The sequence below is a fragment of the Heterodontus francisci genome, unplaced genomic scaffold, assembly GCF_036365525.1.
Source record: "Heterodontus francisci isolate sHetFra1 unplaced genomic scaffold, sHetFra1.hap1 HAP1_SCAFFOLD_159, whole genome shotgun sequence".
In the NCBI taxonomy this organism is placed as follows: domain Eukaryota; kingdom Metazoa; phylum Chordata; class Chondrichthyes; order Heterodontiformes; family Heterodontidae; genus Heterodontus; species Heterodontus francisci.
Genome location: NW_027140908.1, coordinates 266,122 through 278,610, shown reverse-complemented (window position 1 = coordinate 278,610; position 12,489 = coordinate 266,122). Strand labels below are relative to the sequence as shown.

The 12,489-nt window shown below is 44.6% G+C and overlaps 1 protein-coding gene and 1 long non-coding RNA gene across 2 annotated transcripts in view; both read right to left on the bottom strand.

Moving 5' to 3' along the window:
• Window positions 1–2,231: 2,231 nt before the first annotated feature.
• On the bottom strand, window positions 2,232–7,777 carry LOC137361377 (uncharacterized). Its single transcript, XR_010972185.1, has 3 exons — window positions 7,710–7,777; window positions 3,460–3,616; window positions 2,232–2,812 (listed from the first exon to the last, which is right to left on the bottom strand). It is a non-coding gene; the product is annotated as an uncharacterized lncRNA (long non-coding RNA).
• The window catches only part of LOC137361376 (scavenger receptor cysteine-rich type 1 protein M130-like), a 30,132-nt gene continuing 25,420 nt past the window's right edge, over window positions 7,778–12,489 (bottom strand). Inside the window, exons 9-10 of the mRNA XM_068026246.1 lie at window positions 11,205–11,312; window positions 7,778–7,820 (exon numbers count right to left, since the gene is read on the bottom strand). Of these exons, the coding sequence (XP_067882347.1) occupies window positions 11,258–11,312 (55 nt within the window). The 3' untranslated portion in view covers window positions 7,778–7,820; window positions 11,205–11,257. The remainder of the gene's footprint in view (window positions 7,821–11,204; window positions 11,313–12,489) is intronic.

The following is a 12,489-nucleotide window of genomic DNA, read 5'->3' as shown; positions in this document are numbered from 1 at the left end:
CAGCTAAAAAGCCTAAAGCGTTGACATTTTAACATTACTACTCACTCTGGCTCTAATTTCTGCTGTACGCTTCAGATTATATTTTCTGCCCCTTCCCATCACACTTTGTTCGCCTCCTCATGACCCTGTGCCTCAGCTCTCTCGTTTCTTTCTTGATTTTTAAAAACTTCCTTTCAATTTAACCCTACCACCACCACCCCACCCGCCCCAACTAATAATTTTAAAGTCCGATCTACAATCCGAGTTATACGATTCGCCAAGCCACTGGTCCCAACTTTGTTCAAATTAAGCCCATCCTATTGGAACGGCTCTCACCTTTCCCAGTACTGGTGATGGAAATGGAACCCATTTCTCCCACAGCAATCTTAGAGCCACGTGTCTACCTCTCTAATCTTCTTAACCTTACACCAATGTGCACGTGGCTCAGGAAGTAATCCAGAGATTATTACCTTTGTGGTTCTGCTTTTTAATTTAGCCCCGAGCTGCACATAGTCCCTCAGCAGAACCTGTTTCCCAGTCCTACCTATGTCGTCGGTACCTGCCTGGATTACTACAACTGGATCCTTAACCTCGCACTCCAAATTCCTCTCTCGCCCAGAAGAGATGTCCTTAACATTGGAACAAGGTAGGCAACACAGCCTTCGGGACTCATTGTTTGAGCTGCAGAGAACCGTATCTATTCCCCTAACAATGCTATCCCCTATTACTGCTATATGTCTTTTCTCACCCCTCACTTGAATGGCACTCTGCACCACTGTGATGTGCTCAGCTCATTCATTCTCCCTGCGGCCTGTGCCCTCGTCCACACCGGGAGCAAGAACCTCATACCTATTGACTCAGGGGACTGGCTGAGTCTCCTCCAAAGCTAAATTCGGGATCACCATCCCTTCCTCAATCGCAGTCACACCCTCGTGTCCCTGACCATGATCCAAGTTTGATTTAATTAATCTAAGGGTGTGACTGTCTCCTGAAATACTGTGTCCAGGTAACTCTGCCCCTCCCTGATGTGTCGCACTGTCCGCAGCTCGGACTCCAGCTCATCAAATCAGAGTCGGAAGTACCTCGAGCAGCTAACACTTGCTGCAGATGTTGTCACCGTGGATCGCACCAGCTTCCACTAGTTCCCACATAGTACAGCTGCAACAGCAGCACATTGCCTGCCCAGCCATTTGTATTCTATTTAATTAATTAATTTGGATGTTAAATATTTTTAAAGTGAATTTCTTAAATGTACTCTTCATCTGTAATAACGTCTTTTGATTTAAACCACTTGGCTAATCAACAGAGACACGGACGAGATACCCAGCAATCACCTAACTGTTTTCCTGAGATGCCACAGCTCGGCTCTGACAGTTGGAGAGAGGTAGAAGGGGGTCTCTGCCTCCGCTTTTTATCTCCCACCGCCGCTGCCCTTCTCACGTAGGTCCGGTCTCCATGTACAATGATAGTATGGGAAAGGATGACTTGATGTTCACTGGTGTGGTTATGGTCCAGGAGGAACTCCGAAGATATGTCAGAGATTTAGAGTTTAGGCTCCCCAAGGTTATTTTCAGCAAATAACAACAACAACGACTCCATTGTCAGCAGGTTTAATGACAATGTCAGATTTGAGAGAATGAAGTGTTGCAGATCAAAGGGACATAGATCAGAGACAGTAAAGGTGGAGGGATTCGTTTAATCACTCCTGCTTCCATCTCAACACAAACCTTAACTATTTTGCTCTTTGAATGCCCCTTTCCCTGGCTCGCCATTTACTAAAAGTAGTTAATCTCTACCATTATATAATTCTGAAGAAATGGCATTAAGATGCAAAGCTAGTTCTGTTTCTGTCTCCACAGTTGATTCCTGACCTGCTCAGTGTTTCGAGTATGATCTGTTTCTAATTCTGATAATGGTCGCCCTCTGCTGGTGTATACTGGTGTTTCAGTAGGTGCAGCAATGGAATAAAAGTCACAATCTGTGGGAGAATAATGCATGGTGTCGTCATTCTCCCGACTGAGTAACAATTGCGCTCTGCTGATGAATAAATGAAATATTTAGAATTAAAGTGCAAAAACACATTAATTTCTGATCAGATTCTCCTGTTTTTCCGACATACTCTGGATAGTGTAGCGCAGTGAAACAATATATTGTATCTAGGAATTGGTGCGCATTTAATGCTTGAACATTAATATCGGCATTAATATTGATAAAGTCACAAATTCCAACTAAAAGATTGAATACATGTTTTATTATTATTATTTAAATTTATTTCCATTGTACATCAGCACTTACATTATAAACTGCAGTAATTTGTCCACATTGAGTAGATGGCGGTGGAGGAAGCAGTTACAAGAAATGCAGATTAAAGAGACAGACCGTTTATTGATTGCCTGACGTCTTCTAAACTTTCTTTAATAGGATGTGGAAAAGTTAAGCGGTTACAAAACGAATTTTGTACAAACTTTTTATAATTGAGCAATGGTTTTAATCTCTGTGACAGTGTTGGTAATTACATGCAGAGTAATATATCTCAGTATTTGTAAAGACAGAGAAATGATCCGTAATCAATTTTTTTGGTATTTTAATTAAACAGAAAACACGCACATTCAGGCAAAATATAGAGAAAAGCCAAATCTAGTTATTTCATCACAAAGTAAAGTGATGGTTCATTAAAATAAAGTGATGTTTATATGGTAAAGCAGAGCACATTCATCATGTTCACACTGTTGGGGAAGTTCATGCCATTCTCTCAAATTTAACACAGAATATTTTCCACCAGTCTGTGCCCCACCTCCAGACATCATATACAGGATTTAAGGCTGGTGTTTACCTGAAAGGATAAGATAAACGACGTGAGAGGGTTACAGCAATGTTAGCCATCAAACAAATACATCAGTACAGTATAAGATCTCCTCAGAATATTTCTGCTTCAATAAGCCTCCTATTTCTTTAGTAAGTACAGAAAATGTTCTCGCTGATACTTTGGCATCACTGACCGTTGAAAACACCATTAATTATCATATTAATATCGGAAACAGCCGGGACTGCACAGTGTCAGCACTGTGCTGACACAGTGTCAGTGTCAGTGTTAGGGTGGCACTGTGGCGCAGTGGTTAGCACCGCAGCCTCACAGCTCCAGCGACCTGGGTTTAATTTTGGGTACTGCCTGTGTGGAGATTGTAAGTTCTCCCTTTGTCTGTGTGGGTTTCCTCCGGGTGCTCCAGTTTCCTCCCACATGCCAAAGACTCGCAGGTTGACAGGCACATTGGCCATTACATATTGCCCCTGGTATAGGCAGGTGGCAGGGAAATGTAGGAACAGGTAGGGATGTGGTAGGAATATGGAATTAGTGCAGGATTAGTATAAATGTGTGGTTGATGGTCAGCACAGACTCGGTGGGCAGAAGGGCCTGTTTCAGCGCTGTATCTCTAAATAAAACATGAAAATATGGAACAAATAATAAAGCATTGCTCTTACCGGGTTGATGGAGATGTAAGTTGCAGAATTACACAGTCACTGCCCATCGTTGATGGAATGTCTGCTGGTGCAAACGCTTCACAATTAGCATCAACATTGTTTTCAGGAATAGAGTGAAGCAGCAAAGCCAGATCAGTGCGGGTCTGAGAGCTGTACACTGTCGAGAGAAAGATTATGGGTTAATGATTGGACTGAAAGCGGGTTCAGTGCGGATCTGAGAGCTATATACTGTAGAGAGAAAGATTATGGGTTAATGATTGGACTGAAAGCGGGTTCAGTGTGGGTCTGAGAGCTATATACTGTAGAGAGAAAGATTATGGGTTAATGATTGGACTGAAAGCGGGTTCAGTGCGTGTCTGAGAGCTGCATACTGTGGAGAGAAAGATTATGGGTTAATGATTGGACAGAAAGCGGGTTCAGTGTGGCTCTGAGAGCTGTATACTGTGGAGAGAAAGATTATGGGTTAATGATTGTACTGAAAGCGGGATCAGTGCGGGTCTGAGAGCTGTGTACTGTGCAGAGAAAGATTATGGATTAATGATTGGACAGAAAGCGGGTTCAGTGTGGGTCTGAGAGCTGTATTCTGTGGAGAGAAAGATTATGGATTAATGATTGGACATAAAGCGGGTTCAGTGCGGGTCTGAGAGCTGTATTCTGTGGAGAGAAAGATTATGGATTAATGATTGGACAGAAAGTGGGTTCAGTGTGGGTCTGAGAGCTGTATTCTGTGGAGAGAAAGATTATGCACCAATGATTGGACTGAAAGCGGGTTCAGTGTGGGTCTGAGAGCTGTATACTGTGGAGAGAAAGATTATGGGTTAATGATTGGACTGAAAGCTGGTTCAGTGCGGGTTTGAGAGCTATATACTGTGGAGAGAAAGATTATGGGTTAATGATTGGACTGAAAGCGGGTTTAGTGCGGGTCTGAGAGCTATATACTGTGGAGAGAAAGATTATGGGTTAATGATTGGACTGAAAGCGGGTTCAGTGCGGATCTGAGAGCTGTATACTGTGGAGAGAAAGATTATGCATTTATGATTGGACAGAAAGCGGGTTCAGTGCGGGTTTGAGAGCTGTATACTGTGGAGAGAAAGATTGTGGATTAATGATTGGACAGAAAGCGGGTTCAGTGTGGGTTTGAGAGCTGTATACTGTGGAGAGAAAGATTATGCATTAATGATTGGCCTGAAAGCGGGTTCAGTGCTGGTCTGAGAGCTGTATACTGTGGAGAGAAAGATTATGCATTAATGATTGGACTGAAAGCGGGTTCAGTGCGGGTCTGAGAGCGATATCCTGTGGAGAGAAAGATTATGGATTAATGATTGGACAGAAAGCGGGTTCAGTGCGGGTTTGAGAGCTGTATACTGTGGAGAGAAAGATTATGCATTAATGATTGGACTGAAAGCGGGTTCAGTGCGGGTCTGAGAGCTGTATACTGTGGAGAGAAAGATTATGCATGAATGATTGGCCTGAAAGCGGGTTCAGTGCGGGTCTGAGAGCTGTATACTGTGGAGAGAAAGATTATGGGTTAATGATTGGACTGAAAGCGGGTTCAGTGCGGGTCTGAGAGCTGTATACTGTGGAGAGAAAGATTATGGATTAATGATTGGACTGAAAGCGGGTTCAGTGTGGGTCTGAGAGCTGCATACTGTGGAGAGAAAGATTATGGATTAATGATTGGCCTGAAAGCGGGTTCAGTGCGGGTCTGAGAGCTGTATACTGTGGAGAGAAAGATTATGGATTAATGATTGGCCTGAAAGCAGGTTCAGTGCGGGTCTGAGAGCTGTACACTGTGGAGCAAAAAATAATTATGGATTAATGATTGACCTGAAAGCGGGTTCAGTGCGGGTCTGAGAGCTGTATACTGTGGAGAGAAAGATTATGGATTAATGATTGGACTGAAAGCGGGTTCAGTGCGGGTCTGAGAGCTGTATACTGTGGAGAGAAAGATTATGGATTAATGATTGGACTGAAAGCGGGTTCAGTGCGGGTCATCTATCTATGTGTCAATAATATAAAGGGGACTGGAATTTGTTGACCTCTGAATGTTTTCCACCTCCATTCACCCTGTTGTTTCACCAACGCCCGCTGGGTGACAGCAGATCAAATGGATCTGCTGAGACTGAATCAAGATGTTCAGATTGAGCACTTTAAGGATTGCCAGTGGAAGTATTAATAAGAGAGATATCACACACCGAATATAATCAGTATCTTTTTTCCAAAATAATTTAGGCATTGATTAATCTAATTTCCTTTAATCTCAACATGAATTTCAATCAAACAGTCTGTGGTAACACAAATTGGAAAGAAATTCAATGCAGTGACAGACAGCTGGTGACTGTGAGAGTTTAACTGACCGAGAGTGGAGGGATCACCGCCGGCACTTGTCAGTGTGAAGAGATCATCAGGACCACTGTCCAGCAACAAGTGACTATCCTGAGTGTCAATGGCTCCAGTCAGAACATCATCATAATCACCCGGAACCAGACCTGACAGGAAATAATGATACTCACAGATATCAAATGGTAAGACGAAATACTTAGAATGATATTATTAGACGTCAATCGACCCGGGCTGGCAGGGTAGATTGTGATCTTCAGCTGTAGTGAGATTAGAGGTCAGCGAATGGAAGGACCATGTCATGTCGCAGTAGTTGAGTCTCCTTTGGCCCATGCTATATTTAAAAGGCAGCCCGCAATCGATGAAAGGCAGAAGCACTGTAGGACATCTGGTGGGAGGACTGACAACTGGAGTGTTTGGCAGATGGCAGCAGCCAGAGCGAGGGTGGCTCCCAGGTTTCCTCATGCCCCCCTTCAAGTGCTCCACCAGGCAACAAGTGCAAGGATGGAAGCACTTTTCCTTCGGGAGGGGTCGAGGAAGCCTGCTAGGCAGGCACGGAGGGCGTGGCAGGCGATTGAGGAGGATGTGAGCAGCCGTGAGGTGCTCCCATGCAAGAGGCTTCAGTGCAGGAATAGGATCAATGCCCTAATGTAGTGTGGCAAGGTGAGTGCCGTGCCTCACATCAAGCTGACAACCTTAAGCGACACAAATATGAAAATGAAATTGGAGACGGGGTGCCCCTACTCATTGATTCATATCCTCTTCAATCATAGTGCAGAGATCAGTAACCGCCTCCCTGGAAAGGCACGATCTTCAGTGACACTGCTGCTCCGAAATTTGCAGGAAGCAGAGCCAATGATGGTAAGCCCACTCTGGTGGGTAGCGTATTCTGCACTCAGAAGCTGCTTGCGTGCTACTGTGCACCCTGTTCATCCACACTCTCTTCCAGCCTCACGATTCTTGTCCCTGTCTGGGTGCTGCAGACCAACTCCCGGGGACTGCAGCTCTCTCCATCTCTGATTCTCCTCCACAATGGGAGGCCTCAAAACCGGAGTTGCTGACACCTATTGTAAATTGCTGCACTCACTTCTCAAGGCCTCCATTCTTTTTACTTGGTGTATCTAAGTTCTAAGTCAGAGAGGACGCTCATCCTGAATACCTAAGTTTTGATCGCCAAGACTGGCCAGCCTCCAGATTGCCAATAGCGCGACACAGTATCTCTCACCCTCCCTCCAGTGCCACAATGCTTTCACACCCAAAACTGACCTTCCTCTGACCTTCCCCCGCTTGTAGAAGGCGAGTCTCTGAAAACTGTTGTTCTCACCCATCCTTTTCTAAATTGTGAATAGCTTGGAAAATTGCCATAAATTTCCTGTTTTATAGGCTCAGTTACGAGTCCAACGCCTTAAAGTGCAGCCTCCACCCACCAGCTCTGCCGACTCTGGGAATATCACCTAACAGTGTGAAGATGTCGAGCTTCCTTTGCACCGCTATCCAGTGGCATTTACCCCGCCCCTCCCTCACTCCCCCAACACCCCCGCCCCCCGCGCCTGTCTGTGGTCACTGTATGACAAAATTCTGCCCTCCGTTTTAATGTCACATGTATCCCATTGAATCACCCATCCAACATGCACACACATTTCACACATCACCGCCCAGCCAACAGTGTCAGAAAACATCATGAACTGAAAATTTCATTCCATTATACTACTGGGTGCAATCGGGATGATTTTGTAGAAATCCAAATTATTTCTCCATTTTTTAAAACTAAAATCACTCAGCAATGCTCCATGTCTTCAGCAGCATCATTTTAAGGTGATTAAGTTCTTTTATATTTAGTTGTTAATTTTAGATAGCAGACAGCGTGATGGATTAAAAAACGTGATAGTGACAAGTGAAATTGTACCCACCCTGAAGACTGGAGGAGTTCCTTTCAGGATTTTCTGATCCAGGATCCGTGTCACCCAAACTGTGACTGGTGTAATATTCAATCTGATTGAGGGACTCAATGGAATCAGAAACTGTTAAACACAAACATGGATGGTTATTGGAGAGATTGATTGGGACGTTCGAGTAAATAGCATAATACCGTCATCATCTGGTGACAATGTCCTGGGACTTTGTATCTGATTGTGAAACAATCATCACAGGGATTGCAGTGGTTCAAGTGCAACTGGAGATGGACCATAAATGTTGGCTCCTATAGCGAGCAGTTAAAACAATACACAGTACAGCTGGTGGGTCAGATTTCAGACATTAGAGCAGAGATAATAGTGTAAAACATAGTCAGTTAGCACAGTTTCTGAACCCAGAATCCCTCCACTCTGTCCCTGTCTGTTTCCCTTTCAGAATCTCAAACGGCGCATTGGTTCCAAAACCGAAAGCCACCCCGGACAATGGGGCAGAAAAGAGTGCAAGGAGGCTAATAACGGATTTGATCTTCGAGTCATAGAGTCATACAGCATAGAAACAGGTCCCTTGGCCCTCCGCGTCATGCCGACCATAATGCCTATCTATACTAATCCCACCTGCCTGCATTAGTTCCATATCCCTCGATGACTTGCTCTTTCAAGTACCTCTCCAGATGCCTCTTGACTGTTGATACTGTTCGTGCCTCCACCACCTCCTCTGGCAGCTCATTCCAGATACCCACTATTATTCGTGTGAAAAATTTACCCCTTTGATCCCCTTTAAACATCCTCCCTCTCACCTTAAAGTTATGTCCTCTAGTTTTAGTCACCCCTACCATGGGAAACAGACTCTGGCTATCTACCCTATCTATGCCTCTCATAATTGTATTTACCTATATCATGTCCCCTCTCAGCCTCCTTCGCTTCAGGCAAAACAGACCCAGCCTATCCAATCTCCCTTCAGAAATCAAGCCCTCCAAACCAGGTAACATCCTGGTGAATCCTTTCTGCACGCTCTCCAACTTTAGCACATCTTTCCTGTCATGCAGCGAAAAGAATTGCACACCGTACACCTAGTGCAGCATAACCAATGGTATGTACAAGTGTAACATTACGTCACAACTCTTGTACTCACTGCCTCAGCCAATGAAGGCAAGCACGCCACACGCCTTGTTCTCCACCCTGTCTACCAGTGTTGCCACTTTCAGGGAGCAATGTACTTGCACACCAAGGTCTCTCTGCTCAGCAACACTCCCCAGTGCCCTGCCATTCATTGTATATGTCCTGCCCTGGTTTAACATCCCAGAATGCATTACTTCGCACTTGCCTGCGTTAAATTCCATTTTCCAATCCCTTGCCCACTTTTCAGTTGATCTGCATCCTGTTGTAAACTTAGACAACCTTCTTCACTGTCCACTATACCTGCAATCTGTTGTCATCTGCAAACTTACTAATCATGTCCCCTACTTCTCATCCAAGTCATTAATATATATGACAAACAACAGAGGGCTCAGCACCGATCCCTGCGGCACACCACTGATCACCAGCCTCCAATCTGAAGAACATTATCATTACCAAAAGGATGTAGATGCTTTGGAGAGGGTGCAGAGGAGGTTCACCAGGATGTTGCTTGGTATGGAGGGCGCTAGCTATGAAGAGAGGTTGAGTAGATTAGGCTTGTTTTCATTAGAAAGACAGAGGTTGAAGGGGGACCTGATTGAGGTGTACAAAATGATGAGAGGTATAGACAGGGTGGATAGCAAGTAGCTTTTTCGCAGAGTGGGGGATTCAATTACTAGCAGTCACGAGTTCAAAGTGAGCGGGGAAAGGTTTCGGGGTGATATGCGTGGAAAGTTCTTGACACAGAGGGTGGTGGGTGCCTGGAACGCGTTGCCAGCGGAGGTGGTAGACACGGGCACGATAGCGTCTTTTAAGATGTATCTAGACAGATACATGAATGGGCAGGAAGCAAAGCGATACAGACCCTTAGAAAATAGGCGACATGTTTAGATAGAGGATCTGGATCGGCGCAGGCTTGGCGGGACGACGGGCCTGTTCCTGTGCTGTAATTATCTTTGTTCTTTTGCTCGTTAACAACCCTCCACCACTACCCTCTGCCTCCTATCAGCCAGCCAATTTAGTATCCAATTGGCTACCTCATCCTGGATCCCATGTGTTCGAACCTTCCCGAACAACCTACCATGCGGGGTCTTGTCAAACGCCTTGCTAAAGTCTATGTACACAACGTCCACCGCCCTACCCTCGCTAATCCTTTTGGTCACCTCCTCAAAAAACTCAATCAAATTCGTGAGACATGATTTCCCACGCACAAAGCCATGCTGACTATCCTCATCAGATCTTGCCTTTCCAGATGCATATAAATCCTGTCTTTCAGAATCCCTGCGATTAACTTCCCCACCAATGATGTAATACTCACCAGCCTGTAGTTCGCTGGCTTATCCCTGCTTCCCTTCTTAAATAAAGGCGCAACGTTAGTTATCCTCCAGTCTTCCGGTACTTCACCTGTGGCTAACGATGATGCAAAAATCTCTGCCAAGGCCCCAGAAATCTCCTCTCTTGCCTCCCATAGCATCCCAGGATACACCTGGTCAGGCCCTGGAGATTTATCCACCTGAATGCGCTTCAAAACCTCCAACACCTCCTCTCTTGTAATGTTGATATACGTCAGGAGATCGCTGTCCCTTCCCTTGAACTCGCTAGCTTCCATGAACTTCTGCACGGTAAATACAGACGGAAAGTATTCCTTTAAGACCTCGCCCATCTCCCGTGGCTCCACACACAGATTACCGCACCGATCCTGAAAGGGACCTAATCTCTCCCTCGCTACCCATTTCCTCTTAATATACTTATAGAATCGTTTAGGATTCGCCTTTACCTTATCTGCCAGGGAAATCGTCTTTGTGTGTTTTGTTGTAACCTCAGAAATTTATCTGAATGGTTAAATCGCTCTCCAAATATATCGCAGGACAAAGCTTTCATCGATTTGGTAGTGTTGTTGCTCCACTATCATGAAGTGGAATTTGTAGATTTAATTTTAAACTTCAGCATACAAAGTGTCAGAATAGGAATTTTTGTAGAAACCACCGATTTCGGGTAAGAAGTTCCTGTTGGGAACGTATTTCTGATCCAGTTACCCAGGGAAATAATATCTGAGATAATCTGACTGTCTCCTTCTGAGAGCAGTGACTATTTATGGTCCAGTTTAAATGGAATAAAATGACATGACAGTTACAAAGAAACAGAAATCACGTTCTTTAAGCAGTAGTGACGGGTGGGAATCTTCCCAAACCCATTGCTCATCTTACTGTACACACAGATATAGACACTCTCGCACTGTGATAGGACTCCTTCACATGGTGATAGTAAGCGGATTTCTGACAGTGTTCAGTCAGTAAACTGACCATTAAAATGGGGTATTTAAGCGGAAGTAACATTTGCCTTGTGAAAATTCGGTATGAAATATAAAACTCAGACCTGAACGCCTGATCTGATAGGAATCCTTGCCAGGTGGAATATTCTCAATCTCTTCATAAACTGCATGGTACAAACCAGCCGGTGAACCCTTGCCACTCGTGACAGAACCTGTCAGATGGAGGGTGGGAATGATTAAAGTTTAGTTACAACCCACGAGCCTTTAACAGTAAATTATCTGCGAACACATCCAAATCACAGAGATGGTGATAGTGAAGAGACAAGCCAGGTATTGTGAATGCGGAGTAGTTTTGTTGTGCTTATTTTCGTATATGTCTATGTATCTATCTTTCTGCATACTCATATATTTACCTGCAGCAGACTGGGGACAAATTCAATCAAGTTTGTTCGAAACGATCTCCCCCTTACAAAGCCATGCTGACTGGCCCCAATTAATGCCTGCCTCTCCAAGTGGAGATTAATCTTGTTCCTCGGATATTTTTTCCAATAGTTTCCCAACCACCGATGTTAGATTCACCAGCCTGTAATTCCCTGGTTTAGCCCTGCTACCCCTCTTGAATAATGGTACCACATTCACTGTTCTCAGTCCTCTGGTACATCTCCTGTGACCAGACAGTTTTTGAAAATATGTGTCAAAGCCCCTGCTATCTCCTCCCTTGTCTCAGATAACAGCCTGTGGCTCATCTCATCTGGGCCTGAGGATTTATCCATTTTAAGCCCACTAAATCATCTAATACTTCCTAACTTTCAATGTTAATTTGTTCACGCATATCACCATCCCCCTCCCTGGTCTCTACACCTGCATCATCCGTCTCCATGGTGAACACAGATGAGAAGTAATCATCAAAAACTTAATCTATGTCCTCTGTCTCCACACACTGATGGCTATTTTGGTCCCTAATCGGCCCTACTCTTTCCCTGGTTATCCTCTTTCCCTTAATATACTTAAAACAACGCCTTTGGAGTTTCCTTTATCTTGCTCACCAGTGTTTGTGCATGTCCCCACTTCGCTCTCCGAAGTCATTTTTTAAGTACCCCTCTCCTTTCTATACTCCTCGAGGGCAGCCGCTGTGATCAGCAATCTGAATCTGTCACAAGCCTCCTTTTTATTCTTTGTCTAATCCTCCATATCCCTTGACATCCAGGGTTCCCTGGACTTGTTGCTCCTACCCCTCAACTTTACGGGAACATGTGGGACCTGATCTCTCACTATTTCCTTTTTGAATGTAAGAGCCCGTGGGATCCATGGCAATTTATCAAATTGGATCCAAAGTTGGCTTAGTGCAGGAGGCAGAGGGTGATGGTCGATGGTTGTTTTTGCGATTGG